General features: G+C 36.8%; 1 protein-coding gene across 2 annotated transcripts in view; it reads left to right on the top strand.

The window, feature by feature from the left end:
• USP12 (ubiquitin specific peptidase 12) overlaps positions 1–23,479 on the top strand; it is a 97,926-nt gene extending 74,447 nt beyond the window's left edge. Inside the window, exons 5-9 of one of the 2 annotated variants that reach the window (XM_054577142.1) lie at positions 3,049–3,125; positions 3,238–3,321; positions 15,074–15,271; positions 16,402–16,451; positions 19,061–19,139. In XM_054577142.1, coding sequence (XP_054433117.1) covers positions 3,049–3,125; positions 3,238–3,321; positions 15,074–15,271; positions 16,402–16,451; positions 19,061–19,092 — 441 coding nt within the window. In that variant the 3' untranslated portion in view covers positions 19,093–19,139. Of the gene's footprint in view, positions 1–3,048; positions 3,126–3,237; positions 3,322–15,073; positions 15,272–16,401; positions 16,452–19,060; positions 19,140–20,324 lie in introns of those variants that run through there. The other variant, XM_054577143.1, reaches the window with a different exon arrangement.
• Positions 23,480–24,895: the final 1,416 nt, after the last annotated feature.

A 24,895-nucleotide genomic window follows, 5' to 3' on the forward strand; every position in this document is an offset into this window, starting at 1 on the left:
TAAAATTACCTTTTCTAAATAAATTTTTATTGGTGAGCCTCTTTCAGGTTAAGTGAAAGAGGTATGACTGAGTGCTTAAATACATTAACAACCTGTGAAGATGTTTTGGGTTTAGAGTAAGGTTATCTGTGGTGTGGGCTTTGTTCATTGCTGCAACCATCAGTTAGTTGCAGTAATGGCTTTGACTGGTCAATGTTTGATGTTGGGGATTGGGCTCAGTACTCATCTTTACTCAATCTAATCAACTTCAATTATTTTTTAATTAAATTTATTGGGGTGATATTAGTTAATAAAATTATAGAGGTTTCAGGTGTACAGTTCTGTAGTACATGATCTGTATGTTATAGTGTACGTTCACCACCTGGATTCAAGTCTCCTGCCATCGCCATTTATCTGCCTTTACCCTCTTCTACCTCCCGCCACTCCCTTCCCCCCTCAACCTAAGTTACTTTAACATGAGTTTTTTTTTTATATATCTTATAAAGAAAAATTTTGTCATAACTGAAACATATTGCCAAATTATTGAAGCAGTATTTCAGTTGGAATAGTAGATGTAAATCAGAGAATTTGGCAGTTGCGTGATTTTTTTTCTTCTTAAGAGAGGAAGGGAGAGAAACATCGAGGCATTGTTGCACCTTTCTATGTGTTCATTGGTTGGTGCTTGTGAGTGCCCTGACCAGGGATTGAACCTGCAACCTTGGCATATCAGGACAGTGCTCTAACCAACTGAGCTATTAGGATCTTGATGGTATAATGGTATTTGGTCTGTGTTAGAAGATATGTATAGTTCAGCCTTCTTCAGTGAAATAGAAAATAATTTAATTTGCTTAGCATGTTGAGAAATGAAGTAATAGGTGAAACTGGCAAAGTAGGTTTGGGACCCTGTGTGGAGGTCTTTGGGGTACTATGCTAAGGACTTTGAAGTTTAGTCTGAGGGTATTAGGGGATAGGGAAAAGTTATATTAGCCATCCTTGTTAGTGCTCAAATATTTATTAATTTGATTTGTAATGGGTAGATAGTGATTTCTCCACCCATTTTTCCACTAGGTCCTCCTGTGGCCTATAGTATATATTTGCAGGTAGTCTCCCAAGAATTAAGGGTTTGAATTGAGAATACTTATAATCTAAGCCGTCATTTTACAGATCCAGTAGATGCTCATTAGTAGATACCATTTCTTCATTTAGTTTTGCACAAGTATTTAAGTACCAACTGTGCCAGGTGGAAGATGGGTAGAGGTTGGGGAAGATGAGTAAGACATAATTTCTGGTCTCAAGATGCTCATAGAATAGTGACATCCAATCAGCAGCTAGTCAGGCAATTCCAGGACAGCATGCTATGGTTTAGGGAAGCACAAGATGTGGAGCCAAAGAGTAGACCTAATTCAGGTAGGAGGGAGAAGCGTTTGTGAAGGCTTGGCCTGGGCTTCCAGAAGACGACGACTGTGCTTGTATGGCAGGTTTCAGTGATGCAGTTTTTACTCTCCTAGTTGGTAAGAGGCTGGTTTCGGTAACCACACCCCTTTCTGCTGTTCTCTGTTCTGTAATGGTTCCTTCTTGGTCTCATTGCCTGGCTTTTCTTCTATTAATCCTTTAAAGATAGACCTCCTCCAGAGTTTCATTTTGGGTTGCCTCTTACTCTGTACTGGGAAGGTCATGCTCCATTTTCATTACCGCCTGTGCTGATGATTCCCTGGTCAGACTCGTTCACTGAGTTTTAGACCTGTATCTCCCAGATACTGGGTGTGACCCCACATTGGGACATAGCAGCCCAACAATAACCAGGCATATTTACAAACACTTAAAAGTTAAATACTGCCCCATTTGGTGATCGCCTGTCACCCAGAGAATTGTGAACACAAACATAGTAACTCAGCTATATCCAGATGATCCTTACGTCAAATTTTTTATGTTACCATAAAATTGAAAATTTAAGATGAAGACCCCTGAGGCAGCATGAAACACCACAAACCTCACTGAGAACCATCAGACTCTTTTTATCTTTATTTCTCTTAGCCGCACCTCATCTGGTATGAAGCTGATCTGGTATAAAACCCTATCTGATCTGGCATTAGCCTACCTCTACCACACTCTGTCTTGTCACCTTACCCACATCCTACACCACCGCGCTAATTATTTCTCCTTCAACACATCATGTTTCCTTTCCTCCTTTATTTGTCTTTTTCCCTTCCTTCTTACTGAATCTTTTGAGACCCAGGCGAGTTATCTTGCAGTACATACACATACCCCTGTTTATTCCTATTTGCACAAGTGTCCCTCGTATATGACCCCATAATCTGGCACAAACTAATGATACTGAACATGTAACAATGATGCAGTATTGAAGCAGGAAGACAGTTACTCAGTTGGGTGTATAATCTTTGTGGGTGAGAGGCACAGGGAAACTGAGGCTTTTCTCCTATAACATGGTCACCTTGGACAGAGTCACTGAAGGAGGAAATAGCGAGGAAAATTGATGTCTAAAGTTGTGATCTGGTCCAAATAAAATGAATAAGTAATCACCATTTTTTATAAGGTGATTTGCCCATAAGTCAAATCCAAAGTTAGATTTTGGTTTGGTTTTTTTTTTTGAGAAATAAAAGGTCATAAATGGAGATTGTATTTGGCATTTTGGGCTAAGTTATTTTCTTAAATGATAAAACAACACAGGTGTCATGTCCTTCGCTAAGCATTCTCATTCACTCTTGGCCTGCCTGTGTTTTTAAGAATTGGTCTATATGGAATAGTTTGTTTCATGCTTTATAATAATACCAAGACTTTGGGAAGTGATGGAATTTCACATTACACTAGCTTTTGCCAGTAAGAGAATCAGTCACAGGTGTACCTTGGTGTTTTACCCGTACAGATAGTGAAAGTTATTTATTCAGTGTTCTGTTAAATAATCCAAATCAAGTCGTTTTCTTTTGAACTTGGGGAAAAAAATTCTTCATACACTTCCTACTAATATTATAATTCATTTAATTCTATCATTTTGGAAGAGTAGTTTACTGATACTTGAAAAAAATCAAAGATCATTCCCTGTTTTCACAGATAAGCAGCAAAGATGAAGATTTTTTAGACCTTTCTGTTGACGTGGAACAAAATACATCAATTACTCACTGTTTAAGGTAAGTGGAGATTTATTCATTGTAAAATTTAATGAATATCTGTAGAGTATTTCTAAATGAATACATGGTTTTCTGGTGTAGCCAAAATGAATTTATTTTGAATTTTACACAGGGGTTTTAGCAACACAGAGACTCTATGCAGTGAATACAAATACTACTGTGAAGAATGTCGCAGCAAACAGGAAGCACACAAACGGTAATTTAGTGTTTTTGGAATTTTTTAGTGATTCTTTGACTGTGAATGTTGTAGATGGGCTTTTCTAGCTAAAAATAGTGTGTGAAAATTTACACTGAATAAAAATTTTTAATTTTACCACCAACAGTTAAGACTCACTAAGTAATTACTAGATAAATGATATTCCACTATGTAACCTCAGTGGTTTTTCTGAACTTAACAATTGTTTAATAATCATGAACCAGTACAGTTAAAGTATTTGGCTTGGAAGCTTTCTTGATTATGTAAACTTTTTTCTTGTGATGGAAAAGGGACTTTTCTTCGCCCCATCTTAGTCTCTACAATTCTTACACTGGATTTTGTACCTTCTCTTGGTATGTCATTATAGAGACAGGAATTTGGTACCAAGGAAGGGCGTCTATCATCATCATCCTTGTTATTTTACTTTGTATTTTGAAACAATCTCAGACTCAGAGAACAGTTGCAGGAACAGTACCAAGAATGTTTTTTCTATGCTAAACCATTTGCAAGTAAGGTCCTGATGGTATGTCCCATGATTTTGGACACTTTAATAGCGATTTCCTACCAATAGGGAAGTTTTCCTATGTACCATGTCTGTCCAAGTCAGGAGATTAGCACTGACGTGTTACTGTTTTGTAGACCTGATTTTAGTGTCACCAATGTCCCAGTGTCCTTTATTGAGAAGAGAATCCAGTCCAAAATCATACATTTCGTTTAGTATTCATGCCTGTTTAGTCTTTTACATTTGGAATTGTTCCTTATTCTTTTCTTGACTTTAATAATCTTGACACTTTTCACAATTTCAGATTAGTAATTTTGTAGAATGTCCCACTTCAGGTTCATCTCATGTTTTCTAAAATTAGATTCAGGTTATGTATTTGGGGGTGGAAAGTTTACAGAAGTTATGCTGTGTTGTCATTGTATCCTGTTGAGTGGCACATGATTCTGATTTGTCTTGTGTTAGGGTTTCCCTACAATACTCCTGGATTTGGTAGTCAGTAGGATTCACAGGACTCAGCATATACAGTCATGTTCACAGCTAAAATTTAACACAGGGAGAGATGACAAAGCACAGCAAGGAAAGCCAGTCAGGCTCCCAAGAGTTTTGTCCCAGTGGAGTAACACAAAACACATTAACTCCTCCCGTGTTCTGCACTAACTATATTGTTTGAGCAATTTTGGCACATTGAGTCCCACCCTGGTGGGACTACTCTCTAAATCAGAGTTTCCAGTAGTTAATGGTGGACCATCCTTGCATGCAGGCCTTCCTATCCAAGGATTGTGTGAAGGCTGCTGTGTTAAATCTTTTCTTAACACTCCATTACTGATGCTGTTATCTTTGAACACTTGATTATGGTGATGTCCCCCAGCATTCTCCACTGTAATCTATGCTTCAGACTTTTTTCATTTTTTAAAATCTCAGTGTGGACTCAAAAAGTCCTATTTTTTCCCCAGTGGATTATGATCTGTTAGCATTTTTATTTTCATGCTCAAATTATCCCTGATTTGGCTAGTAGGAGCTCCTTCAGGTTGGCTCCTGTGTCTTTTTGACATGACCCATCGTTCTTGATCACTTCCTTACTTTCTCTGTAGCACAAGATTTTCCACACACATCTTGTACTTTCCTTGCCCCCACCCTGATACTCCCCATTTCTCCAAGGAAATGTTTCCTTTTACAGAGAGAATGATGTTTAGGAACCAGGACCTTGGTACAGGTATGGTCATTGCCATTGGGATGTCCAAATTCCTGAGCCCATTAGTGAACAGAGGTAGAGAATATGTATGGACATATATACACATATATACATATCTATACACACACAAACACCTGTGCTTACTTATTTATTGATCTATTTTTTTTGAAACACCATGCTTTCACAGTGATTATTTCCGATTTCAGCCAACACTATAGAGTTCATTCTAGTTTTTTCCTTTTTAATATTGGTGATTCTCTTCTCTGACGGGAAAAATTGGCTCCCGTTATCCTAATATATTTACTTATTTGCTGTTTAGTCTGTGCCCCTCTAAGTAATCAATTTTAAACTGCCTCATGTCTATAGATGCATAGGTCTCTCATATTCATATAGATATGTTGCTTACTATGATTAGGCTTTCTCTCTACCCTACCTATACAGATGTCTGTCTGTCTTCCATGGCCCCACTAATGTTTGAACTGAAGTGTTCATGAAAGGAAGGGAAAGAACTTACATTTTTAAATGGTTATAATTTTGTTTTTGTTTTGGACACAGGCTTTATTGGGAAGGGAAGTGTTTTGGTGATGGACATAGGTAATTAAAACAGATTTCTCAGTATTCCGTTCAAATGTATTAGATTAATCCTGAAAATGTTGTAAAAGTGCCTAAGACTGTTGGTTAAGAAAGATAAGAGTCAAGAACTAAATGTAACTAAAAGGAATGTAACTCAAATTTTGCTGGCTAGATGGAGAAAGGCCCCTCTGTGAGTGTAGGCTGGTCTTCATAGAGTATGATAAGTAACTACATGAGTAATTAAAAATTGTTTACAGAGTCAAGCTGTTTGTTTTCAAGATATATGTGAGATTTTATATATTACTTAATATTAATCTTTTATTAAATTACATGAGGAACATAGGTTCTTTGTACAGATATTAGGAAATATAGCTAAGAATGAATTACTTGAGTTATTCATGAAAACAGTTAACATTTTTGTATAAATTCTAGATATTTTAAGTGCATGTGTATGTATACACAAAATTCTTGAAATGGTATCGAACTTTATACACAGGTGTATAACTTTTTTCACTAACTAAACTTATAGCCATGTCAGTGAAAATATACTTATATCAGTCTTAAGAGGTGCCACATGTATTTTTTTGTATCAACACAGCATTCTAAATCTACCAATCCTCTAAATCTAACCATTTAGATTGTTCCCATTTTTTTCACTGTTTTGGTGCTTTGATGAACATATTTTTTATGTATACATACATCTCTACCCACATATTTTCAGACAGATTTTAGAGTATTTCTGCAGAATAAATTATGTGTAAGTCTATGGAAAGACACCAGTACAGAAATTACATATTTTCACTAGGATAGAGGAGCAACCGTTCTGATAACCTGCAGTGAGATATTAGACAAGTCTTTTTGGACCTCATTTGAATTAGTTGATTTCTAAGATCTGTATCATCTCCAAAAGTCTGTAGTTTCTAGTCTTAAAATAAGATTATGTTGAATATACAGATCATAATTCTTATTAAAGAAAAAAATCAATTTGACTTCAAAAGGTTTCAGTCTGGATGAAGGACAAAAACCACATCATCATCTTAGCGGATGCAGAAAAAGCATTTCACATGCCCTGGCTGGCGTGGCTCAGTGGATTGAGTGCTGGCCTGTGAACTGAAAGGTCGCTAGTTTGATTCTTGGGCATGGCACATGCCTGGGTTGTGGACCAGGTCCCTAGTTGGGGGCATGCAAGAGGCAGTCAATCCATGTAACTCTCACACATTGATGTTTCTCTCTCTCTCTCTCATAAAAGTCTTAAAAAAAAAGAAAAAAGAAAAAAAAGCATTTGACAAAATTCGATACCCTTTCATGATATAAACACTCAGCAAACTAGGAATAGAAGGGACATACATCAACAAAAGGAAGGCCGTATATGAAAAGCCTACAACCAACATCCTACTCCGCAGTGAAAAATTGAGCTTTTCCTCCCAAATCAGAAACAAGACAGGATACCTGCTCACATCATCTTTATTCAACATAATTTTGGAAGTCCCAGCCAGAGCAATTAGGCATACATAAATAAATAAATAAATAAATAAATAAATAAATGGCTTCCAAATCTGAAAGGAAGAAGTAAAATGATATCTGTTCAAAGGTGGCATCATCTTAAATATAGAAATCACTAAAGAGTAAACAAAGCCTCGTTAGAACTGATAGGTTTAGCAAAGATGCAGATATAAAATCACACAAAAATCAATTTCAGCTTTGTACATTAATGATGAAAAATCTGAAAAGGAAACCAAGAAAATAATCCAATTTACAACAAACCATCAAAAAATACTTAGGAGTAAATTTAAACAAAGAAGTGAAAGACTTGTGAGAACTATGAGATACATACAAATAAATGGAAAGATAGCCTATGTTCATGAATTGGAAGACCTAATATTATTAAAATGGCCATACTGCCCAAAGCAATCTACAGATTCAGTGACAAACATTTAAAATTTATATGGTTAATTTTAACTGACTCTGAAGAACCAAAACAGTCTTGGGAGGGTGGGGGGAATGAGGCTAGAGACCTCATATCTTATGACCTCAAAACACATTACAAAGCTACAGTAATCAAAACAGTGTGGTACCAGCAGAAAGACATAGACTGGTGGAACAGAATAAAGAGGAAAAAAACAAACCCTCACCTACGTGGTCAAATGATCTTCAACAGTGTGCCAAGGCTACACAATAGGGAAAGGATAGTCTCTTCAACAAATGATGCCAGGAAAACAGGATATCTGCATGCAAAAGAATGAAGTTGGACCCTTAGCTTACAGCATATACAAAAATTAAGTTAAAATAAATTACGGATCTAAGCATAAGACCTGAAACTATAAAACTTCTAGAAAAAAAATAGGAGGAAAGCTTCAAGACATTGAATTTGATAATGATTTCTTGAATATGACACAAAAAACACAAGCAGCAAAGCAAAAATAGATGGGACCATATCAAACTGAAAAACTTGTGTGCAGCAAGGGAAGCAATAAACAGTGAAAAACCATGAATGGCAGAAAATATTTGCAGAGTATTTACAGAATGGGAAGAAACATTTGAGAACCACATATCTAGTAAGAGGTTAATATCCAAAATATTAGAGAACTTCTATAGTTCAACATCCAAAAAGAAAAAAAGTCAATCAATTACAAAATGGGCAAAGGGACTTGAATAGAGATTTCTCCAGAGAAGATGTACAAATGACCAACAAGTACATGAAAAGATGCTCAACACTACTTATTGTCAGGGAAATGCAAATCAAACCAGAGTCACCTGTCACCTCTCACCAGGTAGGATGGCCACAATAAAAAAAGAGAAAGACAGAAAATAACAAGTATTGGTGAAGCTGTAGAGAAACTGGAACCCTTTTATACTGTGGTGGGAATGTAAAGTGGTGTCACAGTTATGAAAAACAGTATGGAGGGTCCTCAAAAAATTAATAATAAAATTTCCCATATGATCCAGCAGTTCTATTTCTTGGTATATATCCAGAAGAATTGAAAACAAATTTCCAAGCAATATGTGCACTCCCATGTTATTGCTGCTGTATTCACACTAACCAAGTGGTGGAGGCAGCTTAAATGTCCACTGACAGATGAACAGATAAAATGTGTGTACAGTGGGATATTATTCAACCTTAAAGAAGGAAATCATCTCACATGCTACAACATGGATGAACCTTGAGTACAAAAGTGAAATAAGTCAGTCACAAAAAGACAAATTCTGTATGATTCCAGTTTTATGAAGAATCTAAAGGAGTCAAATTCTTGGAAAGTAAAATGCTGGTTGCTAGGATCTGAGGAAGAGGAGTAGGGGTTGTACAGTCGGCACAGTCAGTTTGCAAGATGAAAATGTTCTTGATCTATTGCACAACAATGTCCATGTATCTAACATTACTGTACTGCACTTACTTTACTGTACTTAAGTACTTACTTTGTACTGCATTACTGTACTGTACTTAAAAAGGATTATGATGACAAAGTTTATGTTGCATGTTTTTTACCACAATAAAAAAACTGCACGTGAAGTTTGACTTTCATTTATGATATATGTTTGAATTGATATAAAGACATTGTCTTTAAAAAGTGTCAATTTGGAAACACTGGAGAATGATTTCTGGGAATCTTTTAATATGCCAAAAAATGAATATTTTGTGATCCTGTGAATTTGCTACATAATAACATTTCCTGGTAGTTGTTTGTTTACATTTCATACTGTAGACTCTGAGAAGACCCACAGAATAGAAGAAATGTACTCTGTTTTCTAGCTTTTTAGAGAATTAATTTACACATAGACTTCTTTTATACAGCATACTTACTGAACTGTGTATAGCACAGTCCAGGAAAAATACTAGCTTGGTAAATGGGATGTAACAGTCATAGGCTTTTATCCAGCAGGATGACAGAGCACATGGGGAAAGTGGAAAGATATCCCTAGGGAACTGGAATGAAAAAGGATTTGATGGCTTTGTTTCAGGTGGTATTTCCCTCTCCTCTGGGCCTTGGGGGGAGGGATTGGTGCTGAGATTTTTAAAGAGCAATATTTCTGTTGCTCCTCTCTTACTTTGATGATGAGTGACCATCGACTGGGAGCTGAGCCAGCCTGACTGGCTCTCTGCCTACACGTGTTTCCTTTCTCTTTATTTGCTGTGCTTTCCCTTTATTCCATATTCAGCTTAGCCCACTTCTAGGACCAAAACTGTCATTATGAGGCATCAAAGAAGACTCCCTTCAATGCCCAGGCGACTCAGCATCAAGTTGTCATGTCCACATGTTTGTCTCTGTCTGCCCTAGATCTTGTCATTGAGATTCTTTCTATTCCTAAAATGAAGTCCTTCCCTTTTGCTCCATTTTCATAACTGTATCTGTATCTTATTCCTCTGTGTCCAGGTTCTGTATGTAAGTATCACGTCTGGATCTTTTCAGCAGCAGGAGTTTGTCTTCCTGGAGTTGACATCCCCAGTTACCCTTGCACACACCCCATCTTAATCCGTTCAGGATGCTGTAACAAAATACCATGGCCTGGGTGGATTATAAACAACAGGAATTTCTTTCTCACACTTTTAGAGGCTGGGAAGGCCAAGGCCAAGGCACTAGCATAGTCATGTTCTGGTGAGGACCCTCTTCCTGGTTCATAGCCAGAGTTTTCTCACTTCGTCCTCACATGGTTGAGAGGGCGACAGCAAGCTCTCGGTGCCTCATATGCTACGTATGAATCCCATTCATGAGGGGTACACCCTCATGACTGAGCACCTCCCAAAGGCCCCATTTACTAAAACTGTCACATTGGGCATTTGGATTTCAGCATGTGAAATTTTGAGGGGGACACAGACATTCAGACCATAGTCTACCCCCTCCCCCGCCCCCGCATCCTGTTAGAAGCCTCCTGAATCTGACCTGCATTTCTGGTTTTCTGGGTCCTTTGTCTTTTAACGTGTTGGTCAATGCTGCTTGCCTGGCAGCATCTACGGTCAGTGCTCAGTACTCTCTTCCACCTGTGGTTGGGGCACTCCATGGACCTCATCCGTCCTCTGACCCTGTCCTTCATCAATGACACAGGCTGGAGGTCAGGTTCTGTCTTGTCTGGCTCCTCTCAGTGCTCCCATCTCAGTCTCCTAGTGTCTTCCTCACATCCAGTCATAACATCATATTCTATTCTCATTCCTTAGCCTGATTTGCCCTAGTTAGTCCTTGTTGGCACTACAGTTTATAAGAGTGTGGAATTTTATATCTGTACAATTATTAAGCTTTTCTCTGTGGTCAAGTTTTCTCTACTAACAGTATTTAGTGAATTTTTGTGTGCCTGTGCTGGAATATTAAATATCTCTGTGTCAGTGTTTGCAAACTAGTGCCCTTTGGGCCAAATTTTGTCTCTAGACCTCTTTGCTTGGCTCACACCATTTATACAAGTAGGATATTTTACTTTAAAAAAAATGATTTCTGGCTATTCTTGGGGGAAAAAATTAAAACAGCAGGCAGTATTGGGCCTGCATTCCATGATACCCCTGATTGCCTGCAGCTGAGTAGTCAGTGCTCCAGTTAGGACTGGGTGCGGACTGGGTGCAGACCAGGTCGGGTCACCCCCCGCTCCCCTCCTGTAGATTGCTTTCACTTCTGCGTCTTCCTTGGAGGACTCTCCTTGGGCTACTGCAAAGGAAGTTTTGGGGAATTTTTCACCTTTGACTGACAGGAGAAGAGAAAATGAAAACCCATCAGTCCTTGCTGTGGTTGAGGAAATTGACAATCCAGAACTCCCCTGTGGGGCTTGGCGAGCTGCCTCTGTGGGACCTTGCCTGCTGTCGACCCCTTCCCTCCTTCCCTCAGTCTGCCCTGGAGCACCGCCTGGGTGAATCTCCCAACTGGACCCAAAATAGGGAGGTTGTGCTCCTCCATACCATAGTCTCAACACTGTCTATTATAGGGGCTGCGGTCGTTTTGAGTTTGTAACCTGGTATATAATGTGGGCAATAAATTCTTACTAAGAAAATAAACCTGTGGTCCACTCATTCCCAGTCTCATGGGAAAATGTTTTGATTGGGTTGGAAGAGAACATGCTTGTTTTGAAAATTCACATTATTGATCTGTGTTGTTTCTGGAAAATTTAAGGTAGGGTGAGGATGTTTTCCTTTAGAAGGAGAAATATGTTTACAAATTTTTAAACGCCCCTTCCGTAATTGTCATTACTTTGTTAATTTAGGAATATAAAGGACCTTTCCATTTTATTTTTATAGTTACTAGTTTTAAGAAAGAAAGAACCTGAGGCACAAATCATCCATTCATTTAGTGTAACTATTGCATCATCACCAAGGAGGTTTATGTGTTGCTGGATCCAGTTTGCTCATGTTTTGTTAATGATTTTCACATTTATGAAGTCTCATGGGAGATACTGGTCTGTAATTTTATTTTCTTATAATACGTCTGTCAGGTTTTGGTATTGGGTTTATGCCGGCCACAAAAATGAGTTGGGGATTATTCCCTTCTCTTTAATTGAATAATTGATAGAAGATAGGTTTTATTTCTTTCTTAAATGTTTGATAGAATTCCCCTATGATGTTGGGTCCTGTTCTTTCTTTTGAAAAGAGGGGAGGTTTTGATTATAAGTAGATACTGGAATATTTAGATTTCCTTTTTTTTTGTTTTTGTTTTCAGTTTTGGTAAATTGTATGTGTGTTTTTCAGGAATTTGTCCATCTCATATAAGTTCATTTCATGTGGAGAAAATTCTTCTGGATCTACACTGTACTGGAAATTTTTAAAGGCTATTCTGTTTTTTGTTGTTTCGAAAAAATTTGTTTTAGGAGCTCTACATGTGCCTGATGTATATAGAATTGGGTTATCGGTTATATAATTTTATATTTTGATATTTATTTTTTTTTACTTTCCAAAGTATTTTTCTATGCCATATAGAAAGCTTCACCATCACTTTTGTTTGAAGATGTATAATATTCTGTTATGTTTATATTGTAATATATTTCAACATTTCCTATTTTGAATAGTGAAGATTTTCCCAATTTTCCATGATACTAAAGTAACTCTAGGAGGGAGTTTTTCTCAGAAATCTTCTATTTGAGATACACTTTCTAGAAAGGGGATTACTGAGACAAAGACCATAAAAGGCTCTTAATAATTCATATTGTTAGATTGCTTTTCAGGAATGATTAAGAGTTTACATTTTGTTTTTGCTAGTGTTTTTTTCAAAGGCCACGTTAGTAGAAGAGTAAATATTTCTGTAATAATAAGAAGGCCACCACATTTAAGATCTGTAGAATGTAGATTTAGTACAATGCTCTAAAATTACTCTTTTTCACTTCATTAGGGACAGTGGCTTAGTAAATTTCATTTTTTAATTATGAAAAGTGTTTTTGCTTCACTGCACACGTAGAGATTTCAGTTCTGCAACTTTTGTCAAATATCTATCATGTGCCAGGCATGTTGCTAGATAGAGGAGGAATAAAATGAAAGAAATGTTTTCCGCCTGCCAACAGTTCAGACCTAGAAGAAGAGAAAGACCTGTAATCATATAAATACGTACAGTGATAAACTATGCATACATAAAGTGAATCTGTAAAGTGCTGATGGAAGATTGAAGAGAACAGTTTTTTATGCCAGAGGGTATAACATTTGAGCTGAGCCTTTGAAAGTGGTCTGTTGCTAGGTGAAGTAGGAGCTCAAAGGTAACTCAAGCTATTGTAAAGGTTATTGAGAGTGTGAAGGGTAACCTTTGTTTCACAATTAAAAACTTAACTCCTAAAACTTCCTGGTTATTTTACTCTCTTTCTAGGATACATGTAGTCTTATTCTTAATATGGAGTGGTTTCTTTCTGGCAAACACCTTTAGTAGAATGGTCTTTAATCCTTTTTTCATTGTCTCCTCAATCTGTTACCATTTTTTAAAATCACTTTTTTATTTTTTAATTACAGTTGACATACAATATTATATTAGTTTTAGATGTACAACTCAGTGATTACACATTACATAACTTACTGAGTGATCATCCTGATAAATCTCTTATGCATCTGGTACCATACATAGTTAATTAGAATATTACTGACTATATTCCCTGTGCTGTAGTTTACAATCCCCGTGACTAGACTGTAACTACCAATGTTTACTTCTTAATCCCTTCACCTTTTCACCCTGCCCCACAGCCTCCCTCGTGTCTGGCAGCTCTCAAAATGTTCTTTCTATCTGTGAGTCTGTTTCTGTTCATTTGTTTTTTAGATTCAGTTGTTGAGACATATACATTTATTGCCATTTTATTGTTCATCATTTTAATCTTTTTCTTTCCCCTTAAAGGGGACCCTTTAACTATAATCCTGGTTTGGTGGTGATGAACTCCTTTAGCTTTTTCATGTCTGGGAATCTGCAAAGCTAAATGATAGCTTTGCAGGACAGAGTAATCTTGGTTGTAGGTCCTGGCTTTTCATCACTTTGAGTATTTCTTGCCAGCCCTTTCTGGCCTGCAAAGTTTCTGTTGAGAAATTAGCGAACAGTCTTATGGCAGCTCCTTTGTTGGTGCTACCTGCTTTTCTCTTGCTGCTTTTAAGATTCTCCCTCTCTCTTTAACCTTTTGCACTTTAATTATGTTGTGTCTTGGTGGGGGCCTCTTTGGGTTCATCTCGGACTCTGAATTTCCTGGTCTGTCTGTTTCCTTCACCGAGTTAGAGAAGTATTCTGTCATCATTTTGTCAAATAGGTTTTCAATTTATTTCTCTCATTTTTCTCCTTCAAGCAACCACATGATGAGAATGTTGGTGCCTTTGAAGTTGTCTTGGCTCCTTCAGTTATCCTCACTTGTTTTTGCTGTTCTGATTGGGTCTTTTTTTTGCCTCCTTATATTCCAAATCACTGATTTGATTCTCAGTTTCACCTACAACCATTGTTCATTCCCTGTAAAGTATTACTCATTTTAGTTATTGTGTTCTTCATTTCTGACTGATTCTTTTTGGTGATTTCTATGTCTTATTTTATGCTGTTCAGGTTTTCACTAAGTTCATCTACTCTTCTCCTAAATTCATTGAGCATTTTTATAACCAATGTTTTGAACTCTGCATCTAGTAGATTGCTTATCTCCATTTTGTTTAGTTGTTCTTCTGGAGTTTTGTTCTGTTTTTTTCATTTGGGCCATGTATCTTTGTCTCCTCATTTTGGCAGCCTCTCTGTGTTTGTTTCTGTATATCAGGTAGAGCTGCTACATCTCCCAGGCTTGGTAGAATGGCCCAGTGGAGTAGGTGTCTTGAAGGGTCCAGTGGCACAGGCTCCCCATTCACCAGAGCTGGGCACTCAGTTTATGTGGTTTGGTGATAATGGGTGGGGTGGGGTTGTCTTAAGATGTTCAAAATACTGCTTTTTTAAAATAAATATAATTGGTAGGGATATGCAAAGTGGGCAGTGCTGGGGTGTTAAAACTGACCATTAACGGTTTGTTAATCAGATCTTAAAATTTGATAATTCTTTGAAGGATATGGTGTCTTTTATGAAATTTTATTTTGTTTATTTTAATAGGATGAAAGTTAAAAAACTGCCCATGATTCTAGCTCTACACCTGAAGAGATTTAAATATATGGATCAACTGCATCGATACACAAAACTTTCTTACCGGGTAGTTTTTCCTTTAGAACTTCGTCTCTTTAACACTTCAGGCGATGCGACCAATCCTGACAGAATGTACGACCTTGTTGCTGTAGTGGTTCACTGTGGAAGGTAATTGCAGCTTTGGGGCCTGGCAGTGAGTGTGGGTTGGTGAACAGTGTGTATTCAGGGTGTTCCTGAGGGATTCCAGGGTAGACCTTTTAGAGGTTCTCATTGAGATCCATTTTATCATTTCCTCCTTACAGCTTATAGATCTGTTAAAATTTATTATTTTCTGAATTTGATGTTTAATTGAATTTTTAGGGGTGACATATTGGTTAGTAACATACAAGTTTGAAGTGTACAATTCTGTAGTACGTTATCTCTATGCTCCGTTGTATGCTCACCACCCCAAGTCTTGTCTCCCTCTCTCTCCGTAATTTGACCCTCTTTACCCTCTGTGTACTCCCCCTCCCCCTTCACCTCTGGATTTAAATCTTGTTCTTACTATTTAAATATTATTAATAACTTTAAGACCTTTTTTCCCCTATTTTTAAAAAGGTTTTTATTTTTTGGTAAAAATGGCAGTGCCTAAATAGCTTTGCAAAATAAATTATATAGGAGATTCATTGGATATGTTCTTGGTGTTAATGGTTGTGAAACCATTTTAAGAGGCTGTGAAATAATCTGCAAAGATAAGTTTTTTGTTTTCTGTCTTTTTTACCTCAATATGTTTATTTCCTATTAGCTAGTGTAGTGTGATGTTCCACGCTTTGTATCTCAATTTATAAGATAGCTCAAAAATTCTTAAACTACAAGACCATCACATAATCAGAATTTATATTTGAAATATACAGTCTTCATTGACTGTTGTGAATTTCCTGTAATAATTGTAAAATAGGGCACTCATCCTTTTCCCCAGGTTTGGGGAAACTCCTACTAACAGTATGTTTTATTCAACTAAAAAAGTCCCAGCCTCCCCAGCTCTGGCTGCCCCTCCCAGCTCTCTGCGCCTAATACAGCTGGAAGGCAGCTCTCTGTCATGACAGCCTCGAGCTTCCATATGGCCCGCAGTAGCCTGTCTTCTTGTGTTTTATACTTCGCTGTCATCTGTCTTTTCTGTTTTTGAAGTATTGATGGCTCCAAAATCTGAATGCAAGAAAACAGTGAGAGATAACTCAAAGAACCTGTCGTTTTTCAGACCAGAGGTTATAGAGGCAGGGAAATCTGATCTCAGTTCTCTTTCTGTCGTTTCTGGTCAGTGAGACCCCATACAGAACTCCCGGAATGTCAGTTTTCCCTGCTGTAAAAGGTAAAAATATTAACTACCTTACTGCATTGTTAGGATCAAAAGGGAAATGTATATTACTTAGCTGCTACTGTTTTAATAAAAATATAATCTTAACATTAGCTTTTCACGGCCTGACTTTACATTTTCTAGACGTTTCATGTTCAGTGGCAGTTTGACCCCATTTATATTCTTCATCTTTTGGAATTGCTCTACTCATGAGATGGGAACTCTGGGCCCCCTCCCCGCTCTTTCTTTTAAAATTTCATCCACCCTTTTCCCCTTACAGCTTCTTAACTCTTGACCTTTCTTTTTAACCCTTTCCTTGGTCTTAGGTGCTTCTCTTCCCGGCCTTACTATAGTCAGTTGTCACAAGGACTGTGACAATCTCTTGCCGCCTCTCTGTGTCTCCAACATTAGTGGTCAGAATGGTGCAGAAAGTTGAAGGGTGGGTGCTCATAGACTCCTCACAGACCAGCTGACTGCAGTGGGGCTCATTCCTGCTTGAGTTCCTCACAGTAGCCATTTGTCATCCCTCCCCACCTGTCTCTTAATCCTTTTGTCTCTCTCTGGTCCCCTCATGCCTTCTTCGTGACCCGTGCTTTGCCTGTTAAACCTGTTTGTCTTCCTTGGTGCTTTTCTCTACAGCCTCATTTTCCATTGGGTGCTGCTTTGTACTGTATTATATTTATTTGTTTATATGTCTCTTTATGAGAATGGGCACTTTTTAAAACAGGAAATGATTTGTCCATTAAACAAAACACTAATAACATTTTAATATTTTAATTTATTTTATTTATGTGATTTATCTGTAGATACATTTCATATCAGTATACAGGGTTTACCTTTGTCTGTCTGCATCCTTGACTATTGGGGGATCTCATTTTCAGCATGTTTGTGCCAGTCCAGTTTGCTTGCCCTCTATTCCCAATGCCTGGCATATAGTAAGTTTCCAACAAATGTTTGCTGAATTATTAAATAGTATACTTTAAGCCCATCTCAAACCCCAACTGCTTTATGTAACTAACCTTTCTTGATTCCTCAGCCCTCTTCCCTCCTCTCTCACTGGGCAAGGTCTTGTCTCACAGTCCCTATGGCTCTGCTTTTGTATCCTGTTCTCTATATGCTTTTCGAGTAGTTTACCCACTGAACTGGCCACATCTTCAGGGCAGGACATTGTTGGCGCCTCCCTAACCCCCACAGCGAGAGCACTGTCATTTGTGCACATCAGGCATTCCCGCATATTGAACTGAGCATGTTTTACGTTCAGAATGCAGATCCCTAATAAACTTCCTTGGGTATAAATGTAGTACCCTCCGTCCTTCATCTTATTATTAGTTTCTGTAATTAACTTTTTCTACTGTTTTTCAAACTAGCTCTTTGCCAAAGGAGAAAGCTGCCTAACATTTTCAGTCTGATACCTGTCTTTCCTCAGAGCACCCACCTTCTTCCGTCCCAGCCTCTGTTATTCAACCTTTCTACGATTTTTCTTTATTTTCAGCCCCCTTAAAATGTTTTTCTTTTTTTTCATTTCTTACCTCTCAGTATAAAACACATGATTTTTAAGATGAATCCTATAGAAATGGACAAATCAGGCTTATTTTAGCATTAAAATCTTTAAAAAAAACTTTTGAGATGTTTTCCCCTATAACAAAAGGTCCTCTTGTTTGTGCCATTTTGTCAACCAAGATACCCAACCCACCTCTAAGACTGAACGATTTGACACATGGGAAATGGAGCAGGTCTCTTAGTCTAATATATGAGGTTGCTTCTTTTAAAATAGTGTTCACCATAAAGAATAATTTGCGTTGAAAATTACTTCAAATTTTATAATATCAACTATAGAATCACAAGATAATAAAAAAATATATATACATTTTTATAATGAATCATACTTAAACTGAGAGAGGTTAAAACACTTAAGCATGTCCTTGTATAAAGCAAAGAAATTTATTTTAAAAGAAATAATCTTTATTTTTACATATATCTAGATTTCTATATTCCAGCTTTATTTAAAATGAGCTACCAACACAATTATAATAATATAACTTAAAGATAGCACTACTAATACTAGTCATTGGGTAGAAGTCGTTTGTTTTTAAAGAAATTTATGAAGTTTGAACTTGAGTTTAGAGCCATGAATTTGGTATCTTTTTGCCTTTTCAAGCATCACATAGGATCTTTGCATGAGAGAGAAGCCATTGCCATAGGAATAAGACTTAGAGACAGTTCTGCAAGCATTGTTTTATAGTTTACCTCAGCATGTACTGGCTGTGACCCCCTTCTTTCCCACCAAAAATTCTAGAAAATTTTATTTAAATCTTTCATAAAATCAAATTTGAAAATTATTTTTAAAAATACTTAAAATTATTTCAAAGACAATAAAGAATTTTAATAGCATAGTTTTATAGTAATAGGATACTTGTTATATCTCTCAAAGTAGAGTACTAATTATTTGATTTTAAAACTGAATGCAAGTTCAAGTCAATGTAGCTTGATTTGGGGGAGAATGAATAGGTAAGGAGTATTTTACCTCTTGGTTTTTCTACTTTATAGGACATCAAATTTAGGGCATAGACAATTAATATTAATAAACATTTTATAAAATTAACTTTTTTTTCTCTTTGTTTCAGTGGTCCTAATCGAGGCCATTACATTGCTATAGTTAAGAGTCATGACTTTTGGTTGTTATTTGATGACGATATTGTAGAAGTAAGTAGTTTCTTCGTTTCTTATTTTTCTTCAAAGTTGTGTGTGTTTTACTCTTCGCTTTTTTCTCCCAGCTTCTCATTCATACATGACAGGTGATGAGTATTAAAAAAATGTCCAGGTCTTTATATTGTAATCTCATTTCTACTTTGCACTCCCCAACACCCATTCCCAGTGCTTGAATGGTCAGCTAACCTTTACAGTGTTTAGAATAAAATAAGGAATAGCTTTTAATGACAGAGTTAGTTTTTAAAGAATGTTTATTATTAAAGAAGAAATGTATTGAGCTATAACATACCTATAGGAAAGTACACAAATCTTAAGCAACAACTTAATGGATTTTTGCGTGGGCATGTGCTCGCACACACAACATGTGCGTGTACACACACGTATATCCAGATCAAAGTATGATATATTTTCAATACCCCAGTGAACTTTAGTTTCCTTTTCTTATTTAGTACCCACAGTTTTCTTTCCCTCTATGCACCTTCCCTTGAAACCCCCTATTTTTACTTTTATTATCATGATTAATATTACCTATCTTTGACTGTAAATGTACTCATCAAGTATGATTCCTTTTGTATTTGGCTTTTTTCACTCATCGTTATATCTGTGAGATTTGGTCTTGTGGCCTTTATTGGTAATTCTTTATTGCTATGTAATTTTCCATTGTATGAATATACCAAGTTAGAAACTTGGCTTTTTGTCCATTATTGACTATTATGAATAAAACTACCTTGATTATCCTTGTACAGGTCATTTCCTGGACATACACACTTATTTTCTTAGGTGTATATGTTAGGTTTGACCATATGAAGTTGTCATTTCACAGGTCCCAAATGGCTAACTATCAGCGGTTTCATTTAGTTTGGCCATTACCTAGGAATAGAATTGCTGGATCAAAGGGTATTTGTATTGCCAGCTTTAGAAGAGAATGCTAAACATTTTCCCAGTGTGTCTGTATGATTTTATATTCCTCCCAGCTTTGTATGAGAGTTATAGTTGCTGCATATCCTCACCAGCACTTGGTATTACCAGTTTTACTAATTTAAGCCATTCTGGTTGTGTAGAGTCATTTTATGAATAAGAAAACGAAAGGCATGTTTTCTAAGAAATGTTGAAGGTTTTTCTGGATTAAGCAGTTTGAGGAGCTTGTTTATGTACTAATGTTTACATTTTGCCTCACAGAAAATAGATGCACAAGCTATTGAAGAATTCTACGGGTTGACATCAGATATCTCAAAGAACTCTGAGTCTGGTTACATCCTTTTCTACCAGTCTCGGGACTGAGTGGGAACCGTGATGAAGAGATTTCTGCCTCATTTCTTCTCTGGTTATTGTGGAAAGGATCAAGCACTGATTTTCCAAGAAAAGAGAAATGCAGGAAGCTCAGGGGGCAGTAGCACACTTTGCACACAATAAAGCAAAGACTATGGATTAACAAGCTCTTCCTATCATGGTAGTTGATTTATTTGCTCAGGTATCATGCTGTCTGTGCAGTTCCATTCAACAAGGAAGTGACATCAGAGATAGCAGCTCCTCCTGTAAAACAGCCTTCCGGTAAATGACATACATGTTCTCTTTATTAATTGTACCAGTAATGATTTGAACTCCTTGGGGTGCAGTAGAAAGAATAGGAATCTGTGCTAGGATGTATTGATAATTTAAGGAAATGATAGAGAACACACTGCATATATTTGCCTGCATTGAATATGTATAGAAAGAATACTTGGTGGTCTTTTCAAGCGTAAACCAGAAATACTTTTGGGCCCAACACTTGCAGTTGCCTTCCTGATGTAAAAAAAAAAAAACCAACCAACTAATAGATACTAGAATCCAGTGTCAGGAAGACAAATATGTTTTGCTTCTCTGAAGAAGCTTTTAATAATATACAGTATATGTATATGTAGGGAACAATTGGTCAAAAGTGGCTCTTTGTTTCCCCAAGGGGAAAGACTGGCTTTGTAATTATAATTTTTTTCTTATTTATTTTACTTAAAAACTGGTAGAGTCTAAGTATTGTATGAAGTGCCCATGATTCTGTCAGTAAATTTTAGCATATTTTTACTAGTTTTTGTCAGTTTAACTAGTCCTTTTGTTTGTTTCTATTTTTAAAGTGAATTTTAAACTCTATTTTAAATTAGTAAGATACTTTAAGACAAATTGCAATGAGAGGAGGTAAATATTCTTTTTTAGGAGGAACTGATATCTCTGGTTAAATATTTATCTTTCGTTATAGTTTATAAGTCAGTTATTTTATTCAGCTTTAATTTGAACAAAACAAGAAACTATCAATTTCCTACAGTTGTTGGAATGATAAAAGACATTCTGGTGCAGTGGTGATATACCAGTCTTTAGAATTCTTAAATACTCTAATGTTTCAAGTTGAGGTCATGTCTGGAAGCTTCATGTCATAGCAGTTGGCTTATTTTCCCGTGTCATTCTTTACCTTGGAAAGAAGGGGTCATTCATCATAACCCCAGCAGCCTGGGTAGTTTGCTAACAGACCCTTTGAAAATTAACTTTTAATAAAGTAGACCAGGAATACATAAACGAATCCTTTCCCCCCTCTGCCTTTACAAATCTTCCTGGAAGAGTGTTTGGAAATTAACTTAGTTAAGACTTCATTCTTTGGGGAGTTTTAAGAAGTAATGTATGTAATTAAAATGTGTGTAAACTATTGCAGTTGACGTTTTTCCTTGCAACAGTAAGTTCTCTGACAGTGGCCAAATGTCACTTGCAGAAAATAATTGAATATATATTCAAAATAATAGCAATCAGGCCTTGGATAGTCTTTATCCGAGTCTTTTCAGGCAGTAATTTTTTTAAATTGCCGTAATTTTCTAAACTTACTTTACTAATACTGTTGACTACAAAAAAAAAAAAAAAGAATTTTTTTGTCTGCTGCTATTATTAACATTTATTATCTGTATCTTTTAGCTCAGGAAATGACTTTACCTATTTGTTTCATGGACATATCTCTAACAGGGTCACTTAGCTAATTGGGCTGTTTAACAGATGTGTTAGGAGAAAATTATAATGTATTTTGACAAAGCTTTTCAAGGTACAGTTTCTGAAGACTTAATCCTGGCTGGAATTGTTTTGTACAAATCACATAGCCTGGCTGACTTACCGACGTTGCACAGAGAATCACAACCAGGAATGTGGGGAAGGTCATAGCAGTAGAGCTGGCCACATTTCTTATTTTGAGGGCTTAACCACCCTGTCTTGGAACTAAAGCTGTTTCCGTGGCTTTCAGCACAGAAAAGGAGAGTAAAGTGAAACTGAGTCAGTTTTTACATGAGTCAGGCCACAGCATGTATAAGAAAGACAGATGAAGTTGTTTGCATAAAGGTACAGCATTGGAATACTATGTTTTGTTTGTTTTCACAATGTATATTTTTAAAAACACAGCAAAAAGCCAAGGCTAAATTTCCCGTTAACGCGAGTGTTAGCATTCTTACTGAATTCCATGGTAGTCACACACTGTTCACATCCACACCATATTTAATAGTATGATTTGTCGGGGAGGGCCTGTGGGGTGATGGTTCTCAATTTACTTTTTACTCTTAGTGCAGCTGCTTCTAAGTAAAATGTTTGGAAGCTTATCAGAAACTCAATATACTTTAAAAACATTTAGGGTTAAGGTTGGGGGGAAATGCAGGTAGAGTAAGAAATGACCCATATAGACAGTATTGTGAGAGTGTCTCTCAGTTGAGTGATTGAAATGAGGGGCAGCTTAAGTTGCAAAGGATGGCTGATAGCTGTCTATGTACATCATTGTTGGGATGGCTGTCCCTTATATTGTATATTGGAATAAAAATTTCTATAAATTATTGTAACTAAAAGTAAATACTCTAAGTCTCACTTTGAAGTCATATGGCTTCTGTCTGGCAACTTTACCTTCAGCCTGTGACTTCAGGAAGGAAAAAGGAAAGTGTAACATAGGGTCTTGTTGCCTCTAACCGTCAGTATAGGGGTTTTTTTTTTCCTTGATGGCAGTAGAAAGACCTCATTTTCATAACATACTACTCTTGATACTTCTTTAAAGATACTTTTCATTAAAGATTGTCTCATGAGGTGTTTAACTGGGAGCTGGGAGGCTACGGCACTCAGGTCCTAGCTCTTCAGTGAATTTAACTCTGTGACGTTTGGCAAGTCACTTAACCTCTCTGTGCTTCAGTCTCCCTATCTTGTAAAATGGGAGTAATACCTACCTCACAGGGTTGTTGTGGGGATTAATTAGATATAATGTCTGTAAAGCATCTAAGGTTCTTGAAGAAGGCGCTATATAAATATAAAATAATATCTATTAAAGTTGGTTTATTTGTGCCTGTGGGTTTTAAGTGTGTTTTTTCCTTTTTGCCTGAAGTACACTTGCAGATTAGAAGTACACACTTTGGAATTGTCTTACTGCTTTTGCTCGAAAGTCACTTTTGCTATCCAAAGACATTTTACCAGAACAGCATTCCATATTGTATTTTTCTTTATGGAATAGCATTGCTTTCCAAAAAGCCCAAGATTAAACATTTAAATATAGAATCATACTCTTAGAGGGGAAAACGCCTTCGAAGTCACTGTTCCTAGCACTCCTCCCTTCCATTGTGGTAATTGTTTCTGTAAGGTCTGTACTTCAGTACTTGAAGCCTGCTCTGTTGTTGAGAAACTTGAACTGTTGTTCATGTCACCATTATATGTCATCCATCCTTCACCATTCTTGGGAATCCTCTTCTGGAAGCACTCTGCTTTATGTGAATGTCTAAACAGGTGTCCTTAGAATAAACAGTAATAGGTGAACTAGACTGCCTCTGGGAACCTCAGGTTGCATTTTCTTTTCTAAGCATGTGTATCACACACTTCATACTGAACTTTGAGTAAACGAAATCTGTTTTCAGAAGGGTTTTCATGAACTGTTGAAAAGCCAAGACTGCCCCTCCCTTTTTAAAATTCACTTGTTGCATGGCGCCTGTGCATGTATTTTAAAGCTTTTCCACCTCTTTTCATGTATTTTTTTTTTTTTATGATAACCTACTACCTAATTTTTAATCTCTGGAACTGCTAAAGTAACAACCCATCCTGGTGAGTTGATAGTGTGATAGGCCCTATACTTGACGTTTTACTCTTTTTTAATGTTTATCTTGACAACAGTCTCTATGAGGTAGTGATACCCTCGTTTTACAAAAGAGGAAACTAAAGCTCTTCAGAGGTTAAGTAATTTTTCCAAAGCCACTCAGCTGGAAAGTAGCAGACCAGATTTCAGACAGGTGTGACCTCATTGCCAGGCTCTTAACCATGACTGTCATCATAAAAAATTTTATTTATTGGGGGAAAAACACATAGCATAAAACAACCATTCTAACCATTTTAAGTGTGTAATTGACACTAAATACATTCGCAATGTGCAACTATCGCCACTATTCCACTTGCAGAATTTTAGTCTTCCCAAACAGAAACCGTGTACCCATTAGACAGTAACTCCCTGCCCCTCCTCCCCAACTTCTGCTTAGCCCCTTTCCTACTTTCTGTCTTTATGAATTTGACTGCCATATATAAATGGAATCATAACAATATTTGACCTATTATGCCTGGCTTATTTTACTTAGCATGTTTTCAAGTTGTAGCATGTGTCAGAATTTCCTTTTTAAGACAAAATAATGTCCCATTGTATGTATAGACCACATTTTGTTTATCCATCTTTTCATGGACATTTGGGTTATAGCCATCTTCTGGCTATTGTAATGCTGTTATGCACACTGCTA

The sequence above is a fragment of the Pteronotus mesoamericanus genome, unplaced genomic scaffold (genome assembly GCF_021234165.1).
Source record: "Pteronotus mesoamericanus isolate MK-2021 breed Mesoamerican mustached bat unplaced genomic scaffold, CSHL_Meso_final contig_41, whole genome shotgun sequence".
Classification (NCBI taxonomy): domain Eukaryota; kingdom Metazoa; phylum Chordata; class Mammalia; order Chiroptera; family Mormoopidae; genus Pteronotus; species Pteronotus mesoamericanus.